At 42.4% G+C, this 25,834-nt stretch overlaps 2 protein-coding genes across 3 annotated transcripts in view; both read left to right on the top strand.

Moving 5' to 3' along the window:
- The window catches only part of astn1 (astrotactin 1), a 518,487-nt gene that overhangs the window by 291,082 nt on the left and 201,571 nt on the right, over positions 1 to 25,834 (top strand). For both annotated transcript variants that reach the window (XM_080907209.1, XM_080907208.1), the window contains exon 15: positions 3,496 to 3,623. In XM_080907209.1, coding sequence (XP_080763335.1) covers positions 3,496 to 3,623 — 128 coding nt within the window. The remainder of the gene's footprint in view (positions 1 to 3,495; positions 3,624 to 25,834) is intronic.
- LOC308412689 (uncharacterized protein) lies at positions 12,284 to 14,079 on the top strand. Its single transcript, XM_080907215.1, has 3 exons — positions 12,284 to 12,507; positions 12,652 to 12,934; positions 13,062 to 14,079. Exons 1-3 carry the CDS (start codon positions 12,416 to 12,418, stop codon positions 13,731 to 13,733), a joined length of 1,047 nt encoding a protein of 348 aa, XP_080763341.1. The 5' UTR covers positions 12,284 to 12,415; the 3' UTR covers positions 13,734 to 14,079.

Below are 25,834 nucleotides of genomic sequence, written 5' to 3'. Positions count from 1 at the left end.
GTGGCAACAGGCAGCCTTTTCCAGCAACAAACTCTGGTAAACCCAGTGTGCACTACCTGCGCAGCACCAAACAGCAGTTTACCACCAGCTGACGAACTCAGTGGCACATTTAGCTGCTAATGAGTCCGTGCTTGCTGGATTAATAAAAGGTCTTTGTTTGATGGCAAGTTTCTCCAATCATAATACAGACACTGTCTGATTTCTTGCCCAAGTCAGCCTGGCTGCGGATTCCTGCAGGAGTAAAAACAAAGATGTTTTTAGTTTATTTTTTTCAGCATCCAACCTGAGATGCCTACTTGACCCGGGTCACTGATTTATTGAAGTCATTCTGCTGCAAAACCTTGTTGTGAACCTAACTGGCACTGAGACAAGGAATAATGGAGTGGACAAAATGAGTGAGTTCAACCAAGAGTCACTCGCGGCATCAGACAAATGAGGACATCAATTCTCAGACTGAATATGAGTCACTCCGCAGCAGAACAATAAACATAATGAAAAATGACATGCTTAATGTGACTCTGTCTCTTCAATACACACCCATACTCTACCATAATTATTAGTATTTATTGATTTGTCTCTAACGAGCTGCCAGAAAGTATTGCCTTACAATCTGCCAGTTATGAAAAACACTTGTCTATCTTTGAGTTGTCCTTCTAGTCGCCATCCTTGTGTGCTTCATCTTTTTCTGCATGAGGATTCATCCTACTGCAATTTCCAGTACAGTACCTTGGGATCTCTTTGGGTATCTGCTGATACAGAGTACCGATCTGATACTAGAGTTAAATGAATAATTAATAAGCTATATTCCTCCTTTATTTGCATCATTCACATTTCAGCTCAAAATAAGTTGGACTGCTGTTTCATGAATGAGTTTAATACTTTTTCACAGTTGTGTAGAATCGTGAAGCCCAGTTTATATTGTCTGGTGTTGAGCCTCTGCAACAGAAATGATCATTTTGAACTGTGAAGTTCACAGGTCCTTCTTTAAAGGCTGTCTCTTGACTTGTAGTCAGAGAGAGCCTGCAACAAAATTCTCAAAATGTGACATCTGCTATGACCCATGTTCACTAATGAACCAATGACAACGCAGCATGAACTGACAAATCCATCACCTCGACAGCGGCACTTGTGAAAAATCTAAACAAATCATAACAGATCTCCATCTACCAATTTAGGATTATTGGGGTTGCCGGAGCATATCCTGGCTGATACAGATCAAGAATAGATGGAAGTTGCAATACAAAGGCTGGGATTCAAACAACAAAGAAAATGTATGATTGTGGCAGCAGAAGCCTGGTTTGTATCAGGTCCCTCTGAAGTTATTACAACTGAGCTAAGTGTGACGTGTAATGAAAAGAAATGGCAAAGGAATAAAACCTTCAGTCTACATCAAAGGTGTCACGGTCCTGGGTCGGTGACCAAGGGTTTTGATTTTTGTATTATTATTAAGCTTTGATTACGTCACGATTTATCGTTACCAGTCTTTTGGTTCATGGTTCTGTGATTTCTAGTTCTTAAATTTAGTCTCTCGGTTCCTTCTGGTTCCAAGTCAGTCGTGTTGCTGTGTGAAACCATGTTTGAGTCTGTGTCTGTAAGTTTAGTCGGTGTGTTTCCTGTTTTACTTTGAAAGTCCGTGTCTTTGTCTGTGTATTTAGTTTTGCTTTCCTTGTCTCGTCCTGCCTAATTAAACCCAGCTGTGTCGCCCTTCTGTCTCCTGTTTCCTTATTATTCCTCCGTGTGTTTCCGTCCTCTGTCATCCCCTCCTTGTTATTGCATCGTACTCTCTTGTTGTGTCCCGGTTGGTTTTTCCTAGTATGAGTTTTCTTAGTTTCTAGGTTCCTGTTCCCAGTCTAGTTCTAGTTCTGCATTTGAGATTTTGGTTTGTTTTTATAACGGCTATTCTTTTAAGATTTTCCATCAATAAAGCTGCACCTAAGTTACTTCCTGTTTCTGATTCCTGCATTTTGGGTCCTTCATCTTGCCTGCCACAGCACTAGCCAGGACAAAGGCAGTCAAACATAAGTCCCGGGGGTCAGAATGGACCTGACAAAGATTCCAGTCTTTCCAAAGCCCACTGGAGGGTTTTGGGAAATGGGAAAGAGGGAATACATTTTTTAAATGTGTTAATATGTTTTGCAGCTTTTCCTGCTGATAAAGAGCTCCTCCTTGGCCATTCATATTACACCAAAGTAATGTCCTGTGTTTTCACTATGCAAATTTCTGTTGTTTACAATCCACATAACAAAGGGCACTTTCTGTTTTATAATTACAAGAAAGAAACACTGTCCACCCCACTTAAGATCAATGTGACCTGTGTGTGGCGCATGATGTACAATGAGTCTGCCATCCCTGGTCTGCATGCATCAAACTTTACACAGTGTGGATTTATTGAACCTTTGCTACTATCGCACAATGTGCATGCACTCTAAGTTGTATAAATCTCAAATTGCAGTGGAACTGCGTGAGCATACACACATCTATCTCCACATTTACAGATGGATGTACTGACACCCTCCATCGACTATTTCCTACTAACAGACCAGCCTTCTTTGCTATCGTTGTAAACCTGTCGATAAAAAGTGCACCAAATAACATCACAAGTCATCACAATGGCTCCACATCAAACTCACAGAAGTCTTAAACAAAACCGCTAAGCACTTCTATGGCTATTTATAGCTTATATAATGTTAATTATTCATCACATGCAACTGCAAACCCTCTGGCAATAGTAGTTTAATCATCATCATCAAACTTCAGAAGGGTAATTAGTGACTTAGTGTTCACAGCACCCGATTAACACAGAGTAAAGAAAATATTTCACGAGGATAAAAGTATTACTGCAGTGAAAAACGATTACTGCCCCAATTTGATATAATATTAATAGCGAGAACACAAAAACTCTTAATTGTGTTATTGAGTAACAGCAGCAGTTCTAGATTACCGGTCTGACTTCATATGGCATTCATACACAGTCACCATAATCTGTCAGTTAGCAACTTTCACTAAGAGTTTAGGACTGAGATTGTATCTGCCTGGTTTGAGGTGTGCTTCAGGTGAACACGCTCTCACTAACACACATTAATTCAAGTGATAAATGCAAATGTTTGGTCCATCATGGCCCGAGGTTGGAAAATACTGAAAGGATGAAGTTTGCCTTGAATGATTATGGAGCTGCACATTTTAAAATTAGAGCTACGATGCATGTCCCAATACTTTGTTCAGTCCATGTGTTAAAATGTTGGTAGAGCAGAACATTTGGAACAAAACACCTGTGATAACATGACTTTTCCCAACTGATTCACTCGCTGCCTTTTTTATACATTAAATACTACAAACTGTGACAATGACAGCTGCCGTTACCTCCTTCACATCATTCTTTGTCCTTGTTTCCTGAATTTCTGCTTCTTCCCTTTCTTCCCTTTTCATCCCGTGCTGGGCAACTGAGCACTGATGTCTCTTAATTGGAGCTCTCTGTATTGTCTCTCTTTACACCAGGCAGAAGAACTTTGCCCGAGGCATCGAACAGCAGCTCCCAGATGGCATGGTGGTGGCATCGGTGCCAACAGAGGCTCAATGCCACGAGGAGCTGTCAGACCCTGTGCCCGACCCAGAATACCTCACAGGTATGAAACCATATTTCATACTTTAGCACACAGCTGTGAGAAAGCATTGTTATCACCGGTCTGTTGAAAATCTTCCTCAATCAAACAAAGAAGCAAAATAACAAATAAAACCTCACATAGAAATTAAGGAAACAATGGTTTATGTTCAGCCAGTAGCTTTTTTTCCTCATTACACTGAATCCCTGCTGTAAAACTGTCTGCAATGTCTACAGTTTTGGCAAGAAAACTACAGTTAGGATGCATTAGGCATAAATAATGTCCTCCAGAACTTTCCATAATTCCTCTGATATCCTGGGCTCAGCTTTTCTGCGTATGTTTGCAATAATTTTTTACTTTAACTGGGGTTAAAGTTAAAGTTAAAGTTTTTAGAAAGCTGTAAGGAAAAGGAAATAGAGCTTATTAATTTACCTCTGTATTCGATAAATACTTACCAAAGGATCAGCATTAGATCTTAGAATGGATTGGTGGATCTCCAGTTCGAGATCTGAAGCCTTGCTTGTTGTGCTATTTTGAATTGCAGTGCAGAGGTATTGCATTAAGTGTTTAGAAATTACAGCTGGTTTGTACATATTGCTGCATTTTCTAAGACTCAAAATGTGTTGGAGAAGTAACAATTTTAAATAAAAAGATTCTTTTTAATACTTGGGTGGAAATACTCTGCAGTCATGCCTGAAGTCTAGAACCAATGGTATCACAAAACACTGTATTTCTTCAAAAGTTGATTCTGTTCATCCGGGCGTAAACGTTTCGTCACTCATCCAAGTGACTTCTTCAGTCTCAGCTGACTGCAGTTTTCCCCAATCTTATAAACTGTGATTGCAGCCTTTCCTCAACTCTCTGTGAATGGTACTCATGGCCATTGATCAGTGGTTGTTGATCAATGGTCATGAGAATTTGCATAATTAAGATTAAGGAACTGACCTCCCGCCCATTGTTCCTTCAGTGGGCTGGTTTCAGTCATTATGCAAATGTACTCTTTATAAGATTTGGGGAAACCTGCAGTCAGCTGAGACTGAAGAAGTCACTGGATGAGTGATGAAGCGTTTCTCCCACAAAACGCTACGTCCAGATGAACAGAATCAACTTTTGGAGATTTATTTACCTGGATGATTGAGAATGCATCAAGACACTGTATTTCTTCTTTAGAAGCTCTGCCAGGTCTTTACTACAGTCGCTTCAGTGGTGGTGTACAGAGACATTGTGCACATACTTAACAGACCAACTGTGTTTACTCTTTGAAGTATTGCTTGCTTTACATTCCTGTATATATCTGAACTCATGAATAATATAAGAGAGGAGAGTGGTTTAAGTTTTTCTTTCTGTGGACTAAACTGAGATATTTACCATGTTGCATTTTTGTCGATGTAAAACATAGCTTGTGCTTTATTATCCCTCATCAGCATTTTATTTAGTTATCAGGAAACACACTGCCAGCAAAAGCCAGCTCGTTATATTTTAAATGCACGAACACAATCCTTAAATAATTATTACATATTTATCATTTGTATTTCTTTTAAACTGACGGCTGTCAGCTGCAGTATGGGCCTGCAAAATTCACACAAAGAAAATATAGTATGAGTGGAAAAGCTTGTACAAAACTCCCAAAAAGTTTTCTGGCTACTTCTCAGGGAAAACTCTGAATCTGTGCTTCATGATTCAAGTCAGTAATGAATGTGAAGGAAAAATAGGTAGAACATTAGCAAAATAATTTTTCATTTGACAACTGTGAGGAGGAGGCGGGAGGCTGGTGGGTTGTGCCACCACTGCCGTGATTCATTAGTGAGCGGTACCAGAAGCCATCGTGCTCTATTCTCTTCATTACCAGTGCAGCACATGGCTCCATGTTTGAACAGCGCGCAGCCGTCCAGTGTGAAACAGCTGCCGTGAACACAGAAAACATGAAGAAAAAACCCCTTGGCTTGCTGTATATCAAGCAATTCCAGAAGGCCAAAAATTTGTATCATCCATCTGGACACCTCTTTAGCTACAGAGTTTGACCTCACTGCTTTTTCTTTTCTCTCGCCCAGCTTAGTTTTACAGCTTTAAATCTTTGAAATCGTGCTGAGCAATCATGACTTCTTTATTGACTAATTTAAAAGGAAAACAGCAGTTTGACAGAAAAGTTAGCTCGAAAGCGCCACTCTGTTTTGGAAAAACATTTTTTCCTTTCTTTTTTTTTTCCTCTGAGCTAGCATTTAAGTTGTAGAACTTGCAGATATTTTGTAAAGAGTAGGCAGATGCAGTGAAGGGGATATCCTCTATCTGCCTGTCTGTATAAGTAATAACTCTCTTCTTCATGTTTTACAACAATAGTCAGTGTGAAATTAATAATTATGTTTCAGCATATTTTCCCAGGAATGCTTCATCTGGGCAGCTTGCTGGCTAAGCTTATTCCAGGCACCTGGGTAACTGTCTCTAAATTGCCTCACAGTGTAGAAAGCAGCAGATTGCAGGATGGCTTTATCACTTGTTGTTGATATAACGGCAGTGATACAAGGCCAGTCAGGGCAGCAATTCAGAACTGCATCATCCGAGGTTATGTGCAAAGGTGATGGACAATCAAATGACAACAGTGTAGCACTGGTTCCAACTGGCATTTATTGGAAACTTCAGAGGATATTAAAACCGCCTAATCTAAATGGATCTCCTACTGTCAAGTCCCCAAGCCCTTCACTCTCCTCTTTGTGCCTTCCTTTCTGCATGCACAGCTCAAACCTTTTTATCCCTATACTGCTCCTGGGTTTGCAGTGCACGTAGCCCAGAACACAGTCCGATGTAGCAGCACTTCTCCTCTCCACCTTTGTATTGGGCCTTGGCTGTGGGTTTTACTGAAGAGTAATATCATGAATTGAGATATCATTTCAAAGCATCCGGCATGGTGCTTTAGAAGCACACAGTGTACTCTAAGGCACAACCGTTTTCCCACTTTTCTCCTCCAATGATAGAAGAACTGATGCTTGATGCTTAGGGGTATTTGGAAAGTACAATATGGTGGTCCACATATATAGATTTACTGTATAAAGAAGTCAAAATCTATCATGGAGAGAGCTGAACTCATCATGTGTGCTGGAAATCATATGGCAGCAGCTCAATGCATTTAGGCATGTAGACATTCTGCTGACACTCTGCTGAAGTTAAATCACCGTTCTTTTCCATTCTGATGCTCCATTTTAAGTGGCAACCTTCTCTAGGATTTACAGAGAAGGTTGCCCCCCCCCCGATGGTGCGTCTGGAAGAAGATAATCTCACCCTCATCACCAAAATCCGCCTGTACTGCACACTGGTATTGCTCATTCTTCTCTATGGATCCGAGACCTTGGTCATCCTCAAGCACAACCTCAACAAGCTCGAGGTCTTCCAAATAATAATAATAATGGATTGGATTTATGTAGCGCTTTTCAAGGCACCCAAAGTGCTTTACAATTCCATTATTCATTCACACACACATTCACACACTGGTGGAGGCAGCTACAGTTGTAGCCGCAGCTGCCCTGGGGCAGACTGACAGAAGCGAGGCTGCCATATCACGCCATCGGCCCCTCTGGCCATCACCAGTAGGCGGTAGGTGAAGTGTCTTGCCCAAGGACACAACGACCAGGACAGAGAGCCCGGGGATCGAACCGGCGACCTTGCAGTTACAGATATGCTTCCCAACCTCCTGCGCCACGGTCACCCCAAATGTGCCATGTGCATCAGATTCTCCGAGTGTCCCTCCCTTCCCATCTCAGCACGATATGTAGTCAATGTCACCAGCAACACTCGATGGAAGTGCTGATCCAGAAGCAATGACTGCAATGGTTTGGCCACATCTGTGGCATGAGCAACCATCGCCTGACATATTGCCTTCTGCTGCAGCAGCGCCCCGCCCATTGGAGAATCAAGCATGACGCACCCAAGAAGACTTGGATCAAGCAAATTGAAGATGATCTTAAACAACAACGTCTAACCCTCAAGGCCAGAGATCACAAGGCCTAGAAGTGCATCGTTGCCCTAAGGCACTGTAACGTCGGGTTGCGTTTAGTGGTTGAGAGGAGGCGGCAAAACACTTAGCAGGGTAGCCAAAAGAATACACACTCACGCTGGCGTTGGGAATTCCACAGTGTGTTCTTTAATATACCTTCTCTTCATCAACCATATAAGCCCGGTTGAACGGCTGCAGCTTAACAAACATAGCGCACAGTGTTCGTACAACCCATAATGTTGCAAACAAAGGTGTCTGGAGAGGTAAAACATAAAATCCGTCCCTCCTCATATACTAGCGTGCAAGCACATGTCCACACAATCACAGAGAGAGAGAGCAGAGCAGTGGCACAAACTGATGACACCATCAACCCTCGACTTGGGTGTCTTAAAGGGACACCACACCATAGTGGCTGTTACATATTCCCCCCGGGTTAAACAAAGGCTGTCCTCAGCCGGACCCAGGTGACCCTCCTCCCTTACAGCATCGGTACAGTCCAGACTTAACCAGCCTCCATACATGGTCAGCAGGATAAGAAGTTAAAACCAAAACAGGGAAATGTACAGTGCAAAATCGACAAACTGGCATACATGACAGTGTCCCACATGGTGAATGTCCATTTAAATAAATGTTAAAGAAAGAAAATAAACTTAGGATAGCCAGGACAATTACAGAATGAAATTCCCTTTTTCTTTCATTGTGTTTCTTCTTATTCCTCAAAAACAGCAACAGTAAGCATAATATGTGAAAACAGTACCAGAAAGTACTGTAGAAAACTTAAACAGCAGTCATGTCACAACAGTAACCAACACGAAATACATAAGAAAAAATACAAATTCAGGAACTATGGCAAAGCTGCATCGAACCCACGCCCAGGAAACGCAGGTCCACGCACATCCAATGGAGCCACGACGAAGAGGCCAAATAGAGAACGGCACCACAGTCCACAAACAGCGCTGGAGCGGCTCCAGTCGTTGCCACGGAAATGCACCGCCGCGACCCTTCGATCCTCCCGACGTCCGCGTCCAGGCCAGCCTGGTCCGTTCCCGCGAAACACGGCAGACATCCACTTTGCCGCATCGTACCTTTTTATGGACCAATCATCAACTGCTCGAAGATACTGCATACCGAGGTCCAAGAGAAGATGTTCGGGCGCCATTTTGTAACGTCGGGTTGCGTTTAGTGGTTGAGAGGAGGCAGCAAAACACTTAGCAGGGTAGCCAAAAGAATACACACTCACGCTGGCGTTGGGAATTCCACAGTGTGTTCTTTAATATACCTTCTCTTCATCAACCATATAAGCCCGGTTGAACGGCTGCAGCTTAACAAACATAGCGCACAGTGTTCGTACAACCCATAACGTTGCAAACAAAGGTGTCTGGAGAGGTAAAACATAAAATCCGTCCCTCCTCATATACTAGCGTGCAAGCACATGTCCACACAATCACAGAGAGAGAGAGCAGAGCAGTGGCACAAACTGATGACACCATCAACCCTCGACTTGGGTGTCTTAAAGGGACACCACACCATAGTAACTGTTACAGCACCCACAGCGATGTATTGGCTTCGTGGCTGACCTCCCCTGCAGACCGCCAGCTAGGGACAAAAATAAGAAAAAGAAAGAGGGTTTACAGTAAATGGTCAGAGAAAAAAATACATATAAAATTATGTCCCGTGATGGCAGTTCTCTTGGTTCCAGAGGTCTGAGGAGAATGGCTAAACTGCTCAAAGCTGATAGGAAGCAAACAGTAACTCAGATAACTTTTTACAACCAAGGTATGTAGAAGAGCATCTGTGAATGCACAATGTACTGAACCTTGAAGCAGATGATAATAATAAATAGTATCCTGATTCTCAGCTGCCATTCATGTCAGCTAACAATTCACACAAGTCACCAAAATGGGATTAGAAATTTTGAAAAAATGTTGCCTGTTGATGGGCTCCGCCAGGGCTGCCCTTTGTCACCGGTTCTGTTCATAATTTTTATGGACAGGATTTCTAGGCGCAGCCAAGTGGCGGAGGGCTTTCACTTCGGTGGCCTCAGAATCTCATCTCTGCTTTTCGCGGATGATGTGGTTCTGTTGGCTTCATCGGGTGAGGGCCTCCAGCTCGCACTGGAACGGTTCGCAGCCGAGTGTGACGCTGCGGGAATGAGGATCAGCACCTCCAAATCTGAGGCCATGGTTCTCAGCCGGAAAAGGGTGGAGTGCCCACTCCGGGTCGGGCATGAGTTCCTGCCCCAAGTGGAGGAGTTCAAGTATCTCGGGGTCTTGTTCGCGAGTGATGGGAGAAGGGAGCCGGAGATCGACAGACGGATTGGGACTGCAGCTGCAGTAATGCAGACGCTGCACCGGTCCGTCGTGGTGAAGAGGGAGCTGAGTGTAAAAGCAAAGCTCTCAATTTACCGGTCGATCTACGTCCCTACCCTCACCTATGGCCACGAGCTGTGGGTGGTGACCGAAAGAACGAGATCGCGGATACAAGCGACGGAAATAAGCTTCCTCCGAAGGGTGGCTGGCCTCTCCCTTAGAGATAGGGTGAGAAGTTCGGCCATCAGGTAGGGGCTCCACATCGAAAGGAGCCAGTTGAGGTGGTTCGGGCATCTGACAAGGATGCCTCCTCGGCGTTTCCTGGGTGAGGTGTTCCGGGCATGTCCCACTGGGAGGAGGCCCCAGGGCAGACCCAGGACACGCTGGAGAGATATCTCTCCGCTGGACTGGGAACGCCTTGGTGTTCCCCCGGACAAGCTAGAGGAGGTGGCTGGGGAGAGGGAGGTCTGGGCTTCTCTGCTTAGGCTGCTGCCCCCGCAACTCTGACCCGGATAAAGCGGAAGAAGATGGATGGATGGATGGATGTTGCCTGGCCTGATAAATCCACCGTGAAATTCACAGAATAGGGTCAGAGTTTGGTCTAAGTCCCATGAAAGCATCGACCATCCTGCCTTGAATCAACAGTTCAGGCTGGTCCTTAGTACTAACCCATTTAAATGCCACAGAGTAATGTTGCAGACAATGTCCATCTCTGTCCCATGCCATGTCTAAAGCTCAAATGATCTCAAATTGATGTCTTGACCAGCCCCAATTTACAGTCAGCTGATCTCAATCCAACGGAGCACCTTTGGGTGGTAGAATGGGACATTTGTATCATGGATATGCAGGCAATTGTGTGATGCTGCAACTGTGTGATGCTGTCAAGTCAATATGAACCTAATTTTGTTCTGTTGTACCTTTTGAACTGACTTTATCCTTAGTTGCATAAATTACAGAAAGTTTAATTTCAGGTCACTTTCCATGACCAGTTGTTCGTTTTTGAAAACACTACCTCCATAATGAATGGACTCAATATCTCAGGCAAACTTATCAACGTGTCTTACAGCATCTTCAAAACACTGTTGTAGCTGCTGTGTTGAATGTCATAAGAAAAGAAGGCATAACCCTCAAGCTCTTTTATATTTAAGATGTTTCTAAATAAACCGGCATACTCTTCCATCGCCTTGTCACAAATGATGCAAGCATCACATAAATGCCTCATGAAAGCTGACAAGCAATCACTTGTGGTCCATAAATGCACTCTGTGGAGCTTCAGGCAGAACAAATGTGTTACGCAGAAGAGTACATATTTGCCTTATACTTCTTTTTGCCTGTACAGAAAACATTTTACAGTAGTGTGCAGTTCAGTGTAATAGTCAGTAGTCTTGCGATGCTCTACCTGTCATGTTAGTAAGTGTGTTTCATTCACTGTTGAGAGATCTCATAATCTCTGTGACCACAGACCTTTTTTCTTCTGGCTGACACATTGTCATTATTTTTTTAAACATTTCCCTTTGCCGTGTTACATAACTTTGTTTATGACTGATGTGCCAGTAAGTCAGGCAGCAAAAATCTGTCCTGGGTGTTCCTGAAACTTGCCTTATGCTGCCTTAAAACCTTGCTTATGAAATGCTTATATTTGGATCTCTGCCATAGCTGACTTACTCTGATTAGTTGGATTCACTTTGCTAAGGCTCACATGTATACTTGCCTAATATTAGCTAAAGATCCAGAGCACAAAAACACATTTATTTAACAATAATGATAATATTTGGTACTGTATTCATTTCTGTTAGACTCTTTTACAGTTTTTCTCGATTGCTTAAACACTGTAACCAGGCCTCTAAACTAAAATTTCAAAACCGTAACGCTATTGTTCAAAAAGCTCACCCATTTCCCTGAACTATAAACACTATTCCCTGCTTTGACACATGACTCAAATTTGGTGAACTGTTACTGCAAAACTCTACACACAAATCCCTACATTTTACAGTGCTTACACCATGTAGTCATTTAGAAAGCACTAGCATGCAATAATGTTAACTTAAGTCAGCACAGCTTGAGCTCAATTAGCACACAATTAACCAGGTGGAAACACTAGGAGTCAAAATTTAGCACACACCAATCAGAACCTGCGATGGATAGATAAAAGGGCCAAAGTCAGCTCATTCAGGTTTGAAACAATGGATCCAAAGAGATGCAAAGGAAGAGGACGTGGTGAAAGAGGAGGACGTGGTGGAGGACGTGGTGGAGGAGGAGGAGGAGGAGGAGGAGGAGGAGGAGGAGGAGGAGGAGGAGGAGGAGGAGGAGGAGGAGGAGGAGGAGGAGGAGGAGGAGGAGGTGGTCTAGGACAACAGGAAGGTGGTGGAGGAGGAGGGAGAGGTGGAGGAGGAGGAGGACGTGGTGAAGGAGGTGGAGGTGGAGAACGACGGCGACAAGGAAGGGGAAGAGCAAGGGCAAGAAGACAGTCAGTCTCGGATGAAATTCGAGCCACTTTAGTTGACCATGTCCTTGTCCATGGGATGACTATGAGGGAGGCTGGGCAACGAGTACAACCAAATTTGAGTCGCTTCACTGTTGCCTCCATCATCAGAACCTTCAGGGAGGAAAACAGGTAGGTGTACTTGCAGTAAGACTGCTTTGTACAGTAACGTTTAAGTTACTGAACTTATGTGTCTTGAGTTTCAGTATGTTTCCATTATTTGCCTGTAAAATGAATGTGTGACAGTTACAGTAATGAGTGCTTCTATTTTTGTAGGACACAGAGACGACCACCTGGTGGAGGCAGGTTAAGGCTTTTGTCGGAGGAGCAAGAGAGGGAACTTGTAAACATGGTAATTGCAAATAATGTAATCCGCCTGCGAGAGATTCAAAGGAGAGTGATTGAGGATGATCATCTTTTTCGAGGCATAAATGCCATCAGCCTCTCCACAATTGACCGCATCCTCCGAAAGAATCAATTCCGGATGAAACAGGCATACCGAGTCCCTTTCGAACGAAACTCTGACAGAGTGAAAAACCAACGTGTGGAATATGTTCAGGTATGAGTTTTGATACTGTATAAAGTATTGTGTACCATCACAGCATGGCAGTTTATGCTGCCATTTCAGCACTCTTGAACTGTGGTTCAGGGTACCGATAGACTCTACTGTGTTATGTGTTTTGCAGAGAATCTTTGAGATTGAAGGACGGCCTGTTCCCCATGAAATAATCTTTGTGGATGAGGCAGGTTTTAACCTGACCAAAAGAAGGAAAAGGGGGAGGAACATAATTGGCCATCGGGCTATTGTAAATGTCCCTGGTCAGCGTGGGGGGAATGTCACTATGTGCGCAGCCATCAGCCAACGAGGGGTACTCCACCGCCATGGCGTACTAGGACCCTATAACACTATGCTTCTCCTTGCTTTTCTTGATGGTTTAAGACAACATATGTTCCAGCTGGACTACAGGGAACCAGCACAGCCAGAGCAGCCTCACTACGTTGTTGTGTGGGATAACGTCAGCTTCCATCGCGCTGCTCTGGTTCGTGACTGGTTTACCAATAACCCAAGGTTTTCTAATATCTTTCTGCCTGCATACTCTCCCTTTCTAAACCCGATAGAGGAGTTATTTTCGGCATGGCGGTGGAAAGTGTATGACCGAGAACCTTATGTCCGTGTTCACCTCCTTCAGGCCATGGAAGAGGCCTGCCTAGACATATCAGTAGATGCATGCCAGGGGTGGATCAGGCATGCAAGAGGATTTTACCCCCGCTGCCTGGCTAGGGCCAATATAGCCTGTGATGTGGATGAGATTCTCTGGCCTGACCCAGACCAAAGACAAGATGCTGAGGTGGAATAATGTTTTTTGGTGTGTGTTGTACTGTATAGTACATGAATAAAAATGTGCCACTGTACATACATTGGTTGCGTCTTTTGTGTTTATCATGTGAAAAGGTTTTTGAAGGGGAGAACCATAAGCAACCTAATTGTTTTGGAACTATTGTTTTGAATTAATTGTACCAGTGTGCAAAACTCTGTTGTAGTGTGTGTGTTTTTGAGGGCTTGTGTTTGATGTCTGAGGGCAAAGTTTGGTTTTTCAGCAAGAGTGAATAGTTTTGAGTGTAGAGCTTCATTTTGACCTGGAAATAGGATGTTTGGGAAATTGAGTGAGATGTTATGGATTTGTGTTTACTGTTGTGAGAATATGAGGCGTAGTTTCAAGAAATGTGTTTTAGCAATCGAGAAAAACTGTAATATGACTTACAGTTTTTTACAGACGCTAGGACACATTTCTCAATACTTAGGTCACGTTTGCAAAACTCCTCACACAGTGAGCACAACAGAAGTCTATGTGGGCTAAACTGAGGACCAGTTATCATTGTTTTGGCACAAAATGCATTCAATGACTACATCTCTCAAATTTCATGAATTATCTTCTCACTCCGACACAACAACTGCCAAAAATCTTTGTACGGACAGGACATTTTGCATGTGCTTACATACTGTTTTCAAAACTGTTAAACTTATGGCCAAAACAATAACACAATGCATGGACACATGGACCCAGCCAGAAATGGAGAAGTGGCTGAAAGAGGAAGAAGAGTGGCTGGGAGGGGGCGAGGAATATGTATGCGTGGTGGAAGAAGAATAAGAGGAAGATCAAGAGCTGTAGTCTCAGATGAGATCAGAGCTACTGTAATTGATCATGTAGTAAATCATGGTCACTCAATGAGAGAGGCTGGTCAGAGAGTGCAGCCAAATCTGCAACGCTCTACAGTGGCATCTATTGTTAGAGTTTTCCGGCAAACCAACAGGTAACTTGAATTCTGCAGGGGCATTTGCACATTTCAGAAGTAAATAAGCTTTTGTGTAATTGTTGTTGCATTCCTGCTTAGGACTCAACGGTTACCTCACACAGGAGGGAGAGGACGGATGTTCACTGATGTGCAGGAAACTGCCATTGTTGATATGGTCATCAGAAACAATGGGATAAAACTCACTGAAATTAGACAAAGAGTCTTGGCAGACAACGTTACCTTCGCAAATATTCACAGTGTAAGCGTAACAACAATTTCTAGAGTCCTGAAAAAACATCAGGTCAGGATGAAGCAGTTGTACACTGTGCCTTTTGAGAGGAACTCTGAACATGTCAAGCAACTCAGGAACCAGTATGTCCAGGTAAGATCACGATACAGATCTGTTTTTGAACAAAACCAAACACACACAAAGACAATTATACAAATTTACTACTGTAACAGCTTATGAGCTTATGAGTCATGGAGATTGAAGGCAGGCAAACGCACCACATTTTCATCTTTGTGGATGAGGCAGGTTTCAACTTGGCCAAAGCATGTCAACGAGGGAGGAATGTGATTGGGAAGAGAGCCACAGTGAATGTCCCGGGCCAGAGGGGTGCCAACATCACAATGTGCGCAGCAATATCCACTGATGGACTGCTGTTACACAGACCACTGATTGGGCCATACAACACTGAACAGCTCCTTGCGTTGCTGCATGATCTCTATGGAAGGGTTGTGCTAGGTGAGGAAAGGGATGCGGAGAGAAGGAATCAGCCAACATTTATAATTGTATGGGACAATGTGGCATTTCATCACTCCCGTGCAGTCACCGAGTGGTTTGCAGCCCATCCCAGAATGGAGTCTCTTTTCCTCCCACCTTACTCTCCATTCCTCAACCCCATAGAGGAATTCTTTTCCTCATGGCGGTGGAAGGTTAACGACCATCATCCACATGATCAAATGTCCCTCCTGGATGCAATGAATGCTGGATGCCTGGAGATATCAGCAGAAGATTGCCAGGGATGGATCAGGCATGCCAGGAGATTCTTTCCTAGGTGTATTGCCCTAGATGACATTAGATGTGATGTGGATGAGAACCTGTGGCCAAATGGAGAAGACCGGGTTGATTAGCATTGCTATTGTATGTGCATCAGTGGATGGTGTGTATATAAATACTTGTATTTTGGGATTTCTTAGTGCAAAAAATAAAAATACATAAACAAATATTAACGAATTCTGCATGATGTCTGATTCATTCCAGTAACATATATTGAAATTATAAACAGAGATGTGTCCTTGTTTTACACAAGAAAACACTGTGTAATGCTACATGTTGTTAGTGTTTTTTAGGTCATTGTTTTGTGGGTGACAAAGTGTGTTTGTCGGCTGTCAACCTTTGCTAGTGTTCTGGAAGAATGAGTTTATTTGAGACCTGAATGAAGTGTTTTGGTAGTTGTAGTGCATTTTGAATGTGAAATGAACTGCTTTGCCAAGCTGAAGGTCAGTTAGGAGGATTGTGTGAAGAGTTTTGCAAAAGTGACCTAAGTATTGGGAAATGTGTCCTAGCGTCTGTAAAAAACTGTAACCAGCCACAGCTGATTCTCATTGTAGATGAACATCTACACAGGTGTTACTCCTTAAATTTTTCAACTCCTTCAATTCTGGCAGCCAGAAGATTCTTTCCTAGGTGTGTTGCCCTAGATGACATAAGATGTGATGTGGATGAGAACCTGTGGCCAAATGGAGAAGACCGAGTAGATTAGCATTACTATTGTATGTGTATCAGTGGATGGTGTGTATACAAATTCTTGTATTTTGGGATTACTTAGTGCAAAAAAATAAAAATACATAAACAAATATTAACGAATTCTGCATGATGTCTGATTCATTCCAGTAACATATATTGAAATTATAAACAGAGATGTGTCCTTGTTTTACACAAGAAAACGCTGTGTAATGCTACATGTTGTTAGTGTTTTTTAGGTCATTGTTTTGTGGATGACAAAGTGTGTTTGTCGGCTGTCAACCTTTGCTAGTGTTCTGGAAGAATGAGTTTATTTGAGACCTGAATGAAGTGTTTTGGTAGTTGTAGTGCATTTTGAATGTGAAATGAACTGCTTTGCCAAGCTGACGGTCAGTTAGGAGGATTGTGTGAAGAGTTTTGCAAAAGTGACCTAAGTATTGGGAAATGTGTCCTAGCGTCTGTAAAAAACTGTAAATGCTAAGCTTTGTTTTCATTTCAAAATTGAGAAAGAAATGTGGAAGAAGTTGCTGTAGCAGTCAGGGGTTTGTGATTCGGGTTGAGGTTGTTCTGTTGGGCGGCGGGTGATCTAATGGCTGTGTGTGTGTGCTAACTTAAATCCAGTTATTCCCACAGCTAGAGATGCTATTAGCAGTAGGCAGTATTTGATGAGCCATTTATTAGATTTTTGGGAAGGCAGTTGTATCATACTAAGGTCATGCAGAGCACCCACAAACTCTAAAATAAAATAAAATAATGGCTATCATTGGTAGCAAAATAATAATCTGAAGGTAAGTAGAATTGTTAGAAGCAATCCCCAAACTTCCTAGAATTGGAAACTGCTCATAATTCTCTAATTTATGGACAATTTGACTTTTCTGATACTTCATACTGTATAACCACTTGAGTCAGGCATGAACCCCTGTTATAAAACCAGTTTATATGACTATGAAAGTTCTGGCCAAATTTCCATTGGGATTTCAGCATTGTAATATTTTATGTAGTGCCACCGATTTTAATGCTTTTATAACTAGGGATGGGTATCGAAAACCGGTTCTTGTTGAGAACCGGTTCCCACTGTTTCAATTCCTTGGAATCGTTTGCCATTTTTGCAAACGATTCCCTTATCGATTCCAGTCGCCCCGAATGACGTCACCACGTTGCGGAGCGTCATTTACCTGGCAGGAAACACGGCGCCTAAGCGGCTCAAACGCTCAAAAGTTTGATTATACTTTATGAGAACCGATGACAACAGGGCAACTTGCAAAGTAGATATTTCATTTAAGGGAGGAAACACTACGAATATGCAAAAGCATTTGCTCACAAAACACGCGATGACACGCGTTTTTAATTCCGCTCCGGACTCGTGACTCTCAACCCAGCAGCAGCGCTAACGTTTGCACGTCCTCTCCCGTTAATGCGGCAGGTAAATAATCAACTAACAGTGCATATTATGTTAGCGCAATCTGCCTTATTACAAGACCTGCCATTACTGTACATGTAGGTGACCATGATGAGAGAGACAGACAGAGTCTGGCTGGCGCTCGCTGGCAGTTCTCGCTGCAGTCTACCGGTAGCGTCTCCTTTCAGGCCAGGATAGACTAATGTCACCGAGCAGTGTCTAAGTTTGTGGTCAAAGGCTTGCACCCATTTGCCACAGCAGATGCCCCCGATTTTTGGTAAGTGAATGTGTTTAATTGTAGGCAGGGACATTACTGGATATTCTTGTGTAATTGCCACAGAACAATTTATGTTATACTTTGTTATTGCTACAGAAGAATGTTGCAGCTTTAAGGCAGGGATGACTCCTGGAGTTGCTTTCTCACTGCATATGCTTTATTTCACAATCAGATCGATTCGATAACAAAAACATACAGCAGCTCCTCTCCTACTCCTAGCCCTTCGCTGCGGTGGAAAAAAGAACGACTTCAATCCCCTTCAAGGAACATACGTACAAAATAGTTTTCCTGATACACCAATGGGGCGTTCAATGCCATCTTGTAAATATGAGTACTCTGGCAGAGTAACAGTTCAAATGAAAAATACACCAGAACAAACAAGCAAACAAAAAAAGAAGTGTGGGGTACCTTTGAACCAATGAACAAAGTATAACAATTTATACTTTTTAACATAACCCGACCCCATCAATATGTGATATGTCTCACAAGAATATTTATTTTATTATTTTACATTTACAATTTTTTTTTCCTGGGGACCCTGTGACACCCCATTGAAGAGCCGTAGGCTGGATCTCTCAAGATCTCACTGTTGGGTTTGTAAGGCCATGTTACTCCTAAATTTCTATCTTGTTCAAAGAGAAGATATAAAACAAAGCTCTGAGCTAATCGACCTTAGTGTTCTCCTTTTTTAAAAAAAAAAAAAGAATCGATAAGAGAATCGATAAAGAATCGAATCGTTAAACAGAATCGAAAATGGAATCGGAATCGTTAAAATCTTATCAATACCCATCCCTATTTATAACTGGACTTGTCACAAACTCTACACTCAGTTAAGGGCATGACTTTCTGGAGCTTCCTATCTGCCTAATTAAAGGAGATTCAGGATTTTAAAACTTTGCCAGACAAGTTATGCTTTAGGTCAAATCTGTTCACAACTGCAATCATACTGTAGCTTGTAGTAATGCATATGAACCTGCAAAACAAATGTTATTATGATCTGCTTTGTTTGGTTTTTATTGGTGTAGGTATTCACTTTTACCAATCATCTATCAATGTATTTTCTTCTGTTTCTCCGATTAAGGCTTACAAGGGGGTTGCAGTCTATACCAGCTGTTATAGGGCGAGAGGTGGGCTACACCCTGGACACCTCAGTGTAGGGTGATAGACTGGACAGTCTGTCAGGGGCTTTAATGTTTCACAAAATGGATTTTAAACATGTATTGGTGTCCAACAGACATGTGTCTGCAATTGTTAATGTTTTTCTGTGCAGATACTATTTTGTTCACAAAAAAGCCTCGTTTTGCTGCCTATGACAGCCCAGTTTTTCTTGCTATACCCACAAGAAGCTAAATCAGGTCAGTTAAACCAGTCGCCTCATTACTTTCAGTGAAGCCAATCTGAGTATAGCAAAGAGAGAGGAAAATGCTTAATTCTTTTTAATTTCCAGAAATTCTGAAAATCGGAATATAGGTGATATATAACATAAAAATGAACGTCACCCACAGTGTTGAAAAAGTGACGATAAATCAGCAGCACACCACAAGAGGACCAACAAAAGTTAAATGAGCCTGTTTGCGACCAGAGAAAAGTTTTCATTCCAAAACAGTTCAGGACAGAAAGTTTTGTAGAGCCAGCAGCTCACCAGCTGGCAACATAATCATTCAGTCAGTGGTACTGATCAACAATCTTGTCACCCCCTACGTGGATATATTATGGTCATTATGTTCTGTGGGCCAGTAGCAGTCTTACTTACTGGCCCTTTAAGACAGATGGTCCGTCATATGCTCATTGAATTCTTTCCTATAAACATTTGCTATGTCTCAGCTGTGTGACAGCAAGTTGTGTGAAAGACAGAGAGAAAACTTGCTTCAGTTTAGAAATCTTGGCCGGGGCTGTGGCGACACCATCCACATGAAGTCACCTGGGGCATCTTCTTACCTTACCGCACCTGTTCACTTGGCCTCCACCATTCCACTGAGTGCACAAACACAAGCATCAGATGCAAAGCTCTCCAAGCCCCAGCTTGCTGGCTCTACGCCACGTCTGCTCGTCTCCTGGCAGGCCACGGGCATTATAACAGCGCCTGCAGTTAATTGCAAGGCTCAGGTAATTGTCCGTCGGTTAGACAGACGTGCAGAGGCGGTGTAAGTGAGGGGAACGTCTGTTGAGGTGCGATGGGCGCCACCCCTCTGTCCCTTGCTGATTCGACCAGGTTTCGTTGCTATGGTCAGTGTATTTGTCACAATGTCAGCACTCCTTGTTCCAGCCCTCTCCGGCCCTCGCAGGGGTGAAATCATTCATCTTCCTATTCATCTCCGGGCTTGGAAGCCATTCATCATGAGGCCAGAGACCTCCATCAATTATTCCGATGGGAGAAAGAGTGAGGAAAGAGAGGTTTTTGAAAGGCAAATACATCTTGATTTAATTGGAAAGCAAGTATGCTCAACGCTGCTAAGCAGATTTCCTCCAAGATGGAGCTTTAGAGATAACTGACCAGAATAGAGACGATGGACAAAGAAAATTGAGGAGAACAAGAGACAATAGAGTGTAAGAAAGATGGAAGGAAAGTCCATGAAAATTTTAGCGGATGAAAGAAAGCAAAGAACAAAAACCTCAAAGAAGACCCAACAAGTAAATGAATGACAGCCATTTTTCTGTGCCGTCTCCAGGCAGGAGAAGAGCAGAGCCGGGACAAAGGAATCAATTGGTGGAGGTTAAAAGGTCAGCGAAGCAGTCTTGACCTGCTCTCATCCTCTGCTAGCAGTCATAATGACACTGCCTCTGCAACACACGTCGCATTTGTATCTTTGTCCGTGTGAATGCTCAGAAAGATGTAACGCAACAGAGCGCACCAAAGGTGAAAGCGTTGTCCCTTCCAGTCATCACAGCTTTGCAGCGGCTCCCTTGTCATTTGTCATCAGAGTCACAGATTTTTGCTGTAGCTTTGGTGAAATGGCTGATTTGACAGTTTTTATTTTCAGAAGAGACGTTTCCAAAGAAATAAAAGGGATCGTGAGGAAGTGTCAACATTTATTTTGTATACAGTATATGTAAGAGTTCAATAAGGAGAAATCATTTGGAGGAACTGGACATGAGTTTATAAGATATACAATTCAATTCAAAGGTGTTTCCTGATTAGACTCCAATGAACCATCATAGCAGAACAGAGTCCCGAAATTAGGAAATTAGGACAGGACCCCCTGGTAAAAATAAAGATGGCACCTCGGATGGGGCTCTGAGTGACCAGGGTGAGACAGAGATGGAGAGGAGGTAGGCTGTACCAATGTGAGACTGAAGAACGATGACATTTAAAGCACGGATGATCTGATGTCGTCATGTTGGTGTTGTTCCCAGACCATCATGAAAATGTTGTTCCAGGTTCAACATTGCAAGTGACCAATCACATTGTTGTGACGTTATTCTTTTGCGCGCCAAGCCATTCGTGCATTTATGAAATTCCAATGTTGCAAGGACAATATCAATTCTGCTTACCGTTTATTAAAGGGTTAGGGTCAGAGTCCGTTGATCGGCGGACAGAGGCGGTTTCTCGCAGCTTTAGTACAGTTTTTTGTTTTACGGCGGTTTTTCCCAAAGTCGCAAAAGTATGACGTCACAACATTCTGATTGGTCACTTCCAATGTTGATCCTGGAACAACATTTACTATGATGATCTGGGAACAACACCAACACGACGATATCAGATCGTGCTTTAAAGCACACACAACAGCAGCTGATTGGCTCACAGAAGGCGGACAAGAAAATGATTGGACTAGAACAACAATGTCAGGATTGAGTTTGACAGCGTGGGAAAATGAAAGTGATGTAAAAAATAGACTAGCAGTCTGAACCCCTGGCATAAACAGTCTATGCGGTTGTTTAGGACTACAACCACTAGGGGTGTGGGTGGGGGCACATGACTTTCTGCATTGCTTGCTACACATACTGTGGTTGTAGTAATTTTGCATATAAATGAAGGTCTGTTACCTCACCTTGTCAGATGAGTTCACACGATGTTGAATAAGCCTATCAGCACCAGATGAAGACATTTCAATCGAGAATCTGCCGACTTTGGAATACTTCTGCCAGTTAAGAAGCTAAATTCTGGTTAGCTCCAGCTAACTGCTTCTTATATAATGCTTTTCTACTCTGAGTGCTCAAATCGCTTTATACAGCGCTACTTACAGAGAGATACACCCACCTGGTCACGTTAAAGATGAAGATAAAGAAGAAGATGAAGTTCTAGTCCATCAATCAATGTCAGCAGAATTGATTAAGAAGAGCCGTTTATAGGATTCATGATTGCATCACACACACATCATCAAAAATGAGTAAGCTGTCACCTGCTGCAACACGTTTGCTGAGGTGAATCAGGAAGCTTGAGAAATTACAGAGGGGGAAATAATTATTTGATCCCTGGCTGAATTTCTAAGTTTGCAATTTTTTTGTTTCTGCTGGGGTTTTTTAACCCACCTGAGAGAATGACAGCATCTACAACTGATTTCCTCGTAGACAATCAGCTTGCCCTTATATTGAAAGTTTGGCCAGTTTGCTATTGTGGCAACTGTTCATATCATTCAGTGTTTCTTAAATGTTTGATGAACTCCATCGTGTTGGAATGCAGATCTCAGGTGACAGTAGTTCTACTCTGAAGGTCTGTTGTGAGTTGCATTGGTTTTTTAGCCACACCTCAGTTGTAGAGCTGACTAGTCCACCATCAGAGTGTAGAGAAGAAGCTACAGTCTAAGATGCTGGAGTTGAAGTTTGGCCACAAGATCTCTGCAGAAGGCAGGTGAATACATTGCTCACTTATTTATTTCTCATGTAGTACCTGTCAAATAAAATATTTCCAAAGGAGCACTACCAAAAATAAAATCTAAATGTGTGAGAAACACTGAGCTGATTTTTCAGCCTCAGACGCTGCCGTGTGGGAGGAATATATTCTTGTATAGTGATAGAGTTGCTGTGAAATCAACGAAGAGTTCGGTAACTTTTCAGTGAGAAGTAAAGTAAAAATAAGTTTTCTTTTCCTTTTTTTATTTACATGCTGCCTGTTTGTCATCATCGTCTTACACTTAATAATTCCATCATTCAGTTTTATGATAAATTGTAGATTTATGTATGAGGCAAAATAAAGGCCTAGGTAAAAGGAACACTCACACAAGACATTGATAGCAGCAACCAACATTTGATTAAAACCACCACAAAAATCCAGATTTTGTTGACAAAATGTATCCTCTTGCAGTCCAGCTGATCATATCAAACATGCATGCTTGGAATATGTGATTGTGATTCTGTCTGCCATGTGTGTGAAAGATTGTAGGTGAGGCTTGCAAAGCTTTCATGCTTTGTTATCGTGCATTCCCATGAAATATGAAATCTTGCCACTAAGATTGTTTGTAAATCTCATTTCTGATTTGAATATATATGTGTCCAACAAGACACTTGGGCTAAAATGTATGCGTTCACTGTTGGGTGAACTCCAAACTTTTTCTATTAAAATTTGACTTGACATTTATGCTGAAAGGTTAAGACACAAAGTTAAATGCCAATTGTTCCAAATTCAGCTCCTATCCATTAATAATACATTTTTATTGCATTTTAGGCTAATGAATATCATTGCAATCAGTGCATTTTGGAGCCTTGATTAGATTTGAATCGATCAAACAATCCTGTGGAAATAAGCCTGTCCATTCAATCGTTCGTTCGTTTGTTCGTTTGTTCAGTCATTCTCGGAGCAGGCCAGGCTTGGCCCATCAAGGTCACTCTTTGTGTTATTTCCTTCATCTCGTCATGTCCAACTCCACCGCCCCTCAGGTTCTGCCCGTGGTCTCCGCGCACTCTCTCCATGCTGTAAGCCATTAGATATGTCAGCACCAAGATGGCACATAATCTATATTTTATAAGGCCTTGATATAATTGGTGGCAGTGAGGGAAGGTCATGCCTTCAGGGGCCCTCGTCTTCCCCCCCCCATTGGATTCTAAGACAAAATCCTCAAACAGCAGCCCTCTAGTCGTGAATGTGGATTGGACATGATAAGGCAGATTAGGCAGTGGGTGCAGTTTTAAGGGGAGTGAAGATGCAGAGTGTGCTTGAGCGCAGCAATTATTCAGCATGTATTTACTTTGAAAAACATGCGTGGGCTATAATTTATTCAGCACAGGGACAGAGAGGGAGAGAGAATTCTTAACCTCCTTCACCTTTAAACCACATATAGAGAGACTAGTAAAGAAACTGAGACTTAAACTTCGTTTTTTCTTCCGTAATAAACAGTGCTTTTCTTTTGCAGTAAAAAAACGTCTTGTCACTGCAACCTTTTTATCTGTGTTAGATTATGGTGACATTCTGTATATGAACGCTTCTTCTTCATGTCTTCTAATGTTGGACACGATGTATCATGCTTCCTTGAGGTTTATTACCAATTGTAAATACCTGACCCATCACTGTGATTTGTACTTAAGAGTAAAATGGCCTTCTTTGGCCATTAGAAGACAGGGGCATTGGTACACTTTTATTTACAAAGCTATGCTTGGATTGCTGCCTCCTTATATTTGTACTTTGGTCACAAGGACAAATAGTGGTTCTTACTCCTTGCGCTCAAATGATCAGCTGCTGTTGTCTGTTCCCCTTGTCCGCACAGAGCTGGGTAAGAAAGCCTTTGTCCACTCTGCGCCTTTTTCATGGAACATGTTACAGAAAGACTGGAAACTAACTGAATTGTTGTCTTTAAATGTTTTTAAAACTAAACTCAAAGGCCTACAGGCTGCCTCAATAATGTGTAATTGTTTTGTGTAATTTTAACTTTGTTTGTTCGTATGTATTTGTCTTGACATGTGCTGCCTCTTGGCCAGGACTCCCTTGAAAAAGAGGTCTTTGATCTCAACGGGACATTCCTGGTTAAATAAAGGTTAAATAAAAAAAAATAAATAAAAATAAAATTAAGCTCGACGAGAGCCATGACTGACAGGGCTGATGGTTGCTATCAGAATAACTGCAGTGTCTTGGTTTTTTAAGGTAAAAGTTCTTTTTCTATTCATTAGCATAACAAAGCAGTTCAAATGATTTTGAAGATTGTTAGAGATTAAGTAGTATGTACAGTATATTGTTTCTGTTATTTGTGTTTTGGATAAAGAGTCTTTATTGAAAATGTTAGAGTTAGAAAGTCAAAAAAGCAAGTCAAAAAAGCAAGCGGACCATCACAAACTGTTAACATTTGGAGTCAGCCGTTTTCCGAGAGTTGTTCGTTTTTGTCACGTGGCGTGGAGGATAAATGTAGGAGAATAACTCCTGCAATTTGTGTCAGCAGTCGCGCATTTGCATTTCAGAACTCCTCTGCGTTTCTTTCGTCTTCTTCTTTTTAAGCATACTCCTGTTAAACGATGAATATATATGCATGCAGATAACCTCAACAGAGCGAGCTAGCGTAAATGACGTTAAATGATTGTGGGTGATGTTTTCTTGCAACAGATTTGTTCTCCAGGGGAATCTATGCTTTCACCAGGTGCAAGCGTCTTTGCAGTGCGCCACTGTCATAATCAATGACGTTGATTACGTTGACAAATCGCTGCGGGACCTGCCGTTGTTTAGCATTTCTCCGGATCTGCTTATTATAAACTCTCACTTAGCTCCCCACCAATAGCCCCACCGAATGCAAAGAACATGGGAAGAAGAGCGATCAGTGAGCAGCGACTCCTCCAGTTGAGTTTTCTCTGCCCATTTATTCATTCACTTGTTAAATTGGAA

This window comes from Rhamphochromis sp. 'chilingali', assembly GCF_963969265.1.
Source record: "Rhamphochromis sp. 'chilingali' genome assembly, chromosome: 16".
NCBI classification, from domain to species: domain Eukaryota; kingdom Metazoa; phylum Chordata; class Actinopteri; order Cichliformes; family Cichlidae; genus Rhamphochromis; species Rhamphochromis sp. 'chilingali'.
Note: the sequence above shows the minus strand (reverse complement) of the source record. Positions and strands in the feature narration are given on the sequence as shown.

Excerpts from the sequence above, each read along its gene's own strand:
- LOC308412689 (XM_080907215.1), top strand. The coding sequence starts at position 12,416 with ATGACTATGAGGGAGGCTGGGCAACGAGTACAACCAAATTTGAGTCGC. Across the intron at positions 12,508-12,651 it reads ACCTTCAGGGAGGAAAACAG|GACACAGAGACGACCACCTG; the intron begins GTAGGTGTACTT and ends CTATTTTTGTAG. Across the intron at positions 12,935-13,061 it reads AACGTGTGGAATATGTTCAG|AGAATCTTTGAGATTGAAGG; the intron begins GTATGAGTTTTG and ends TGTGTTTTGCAG.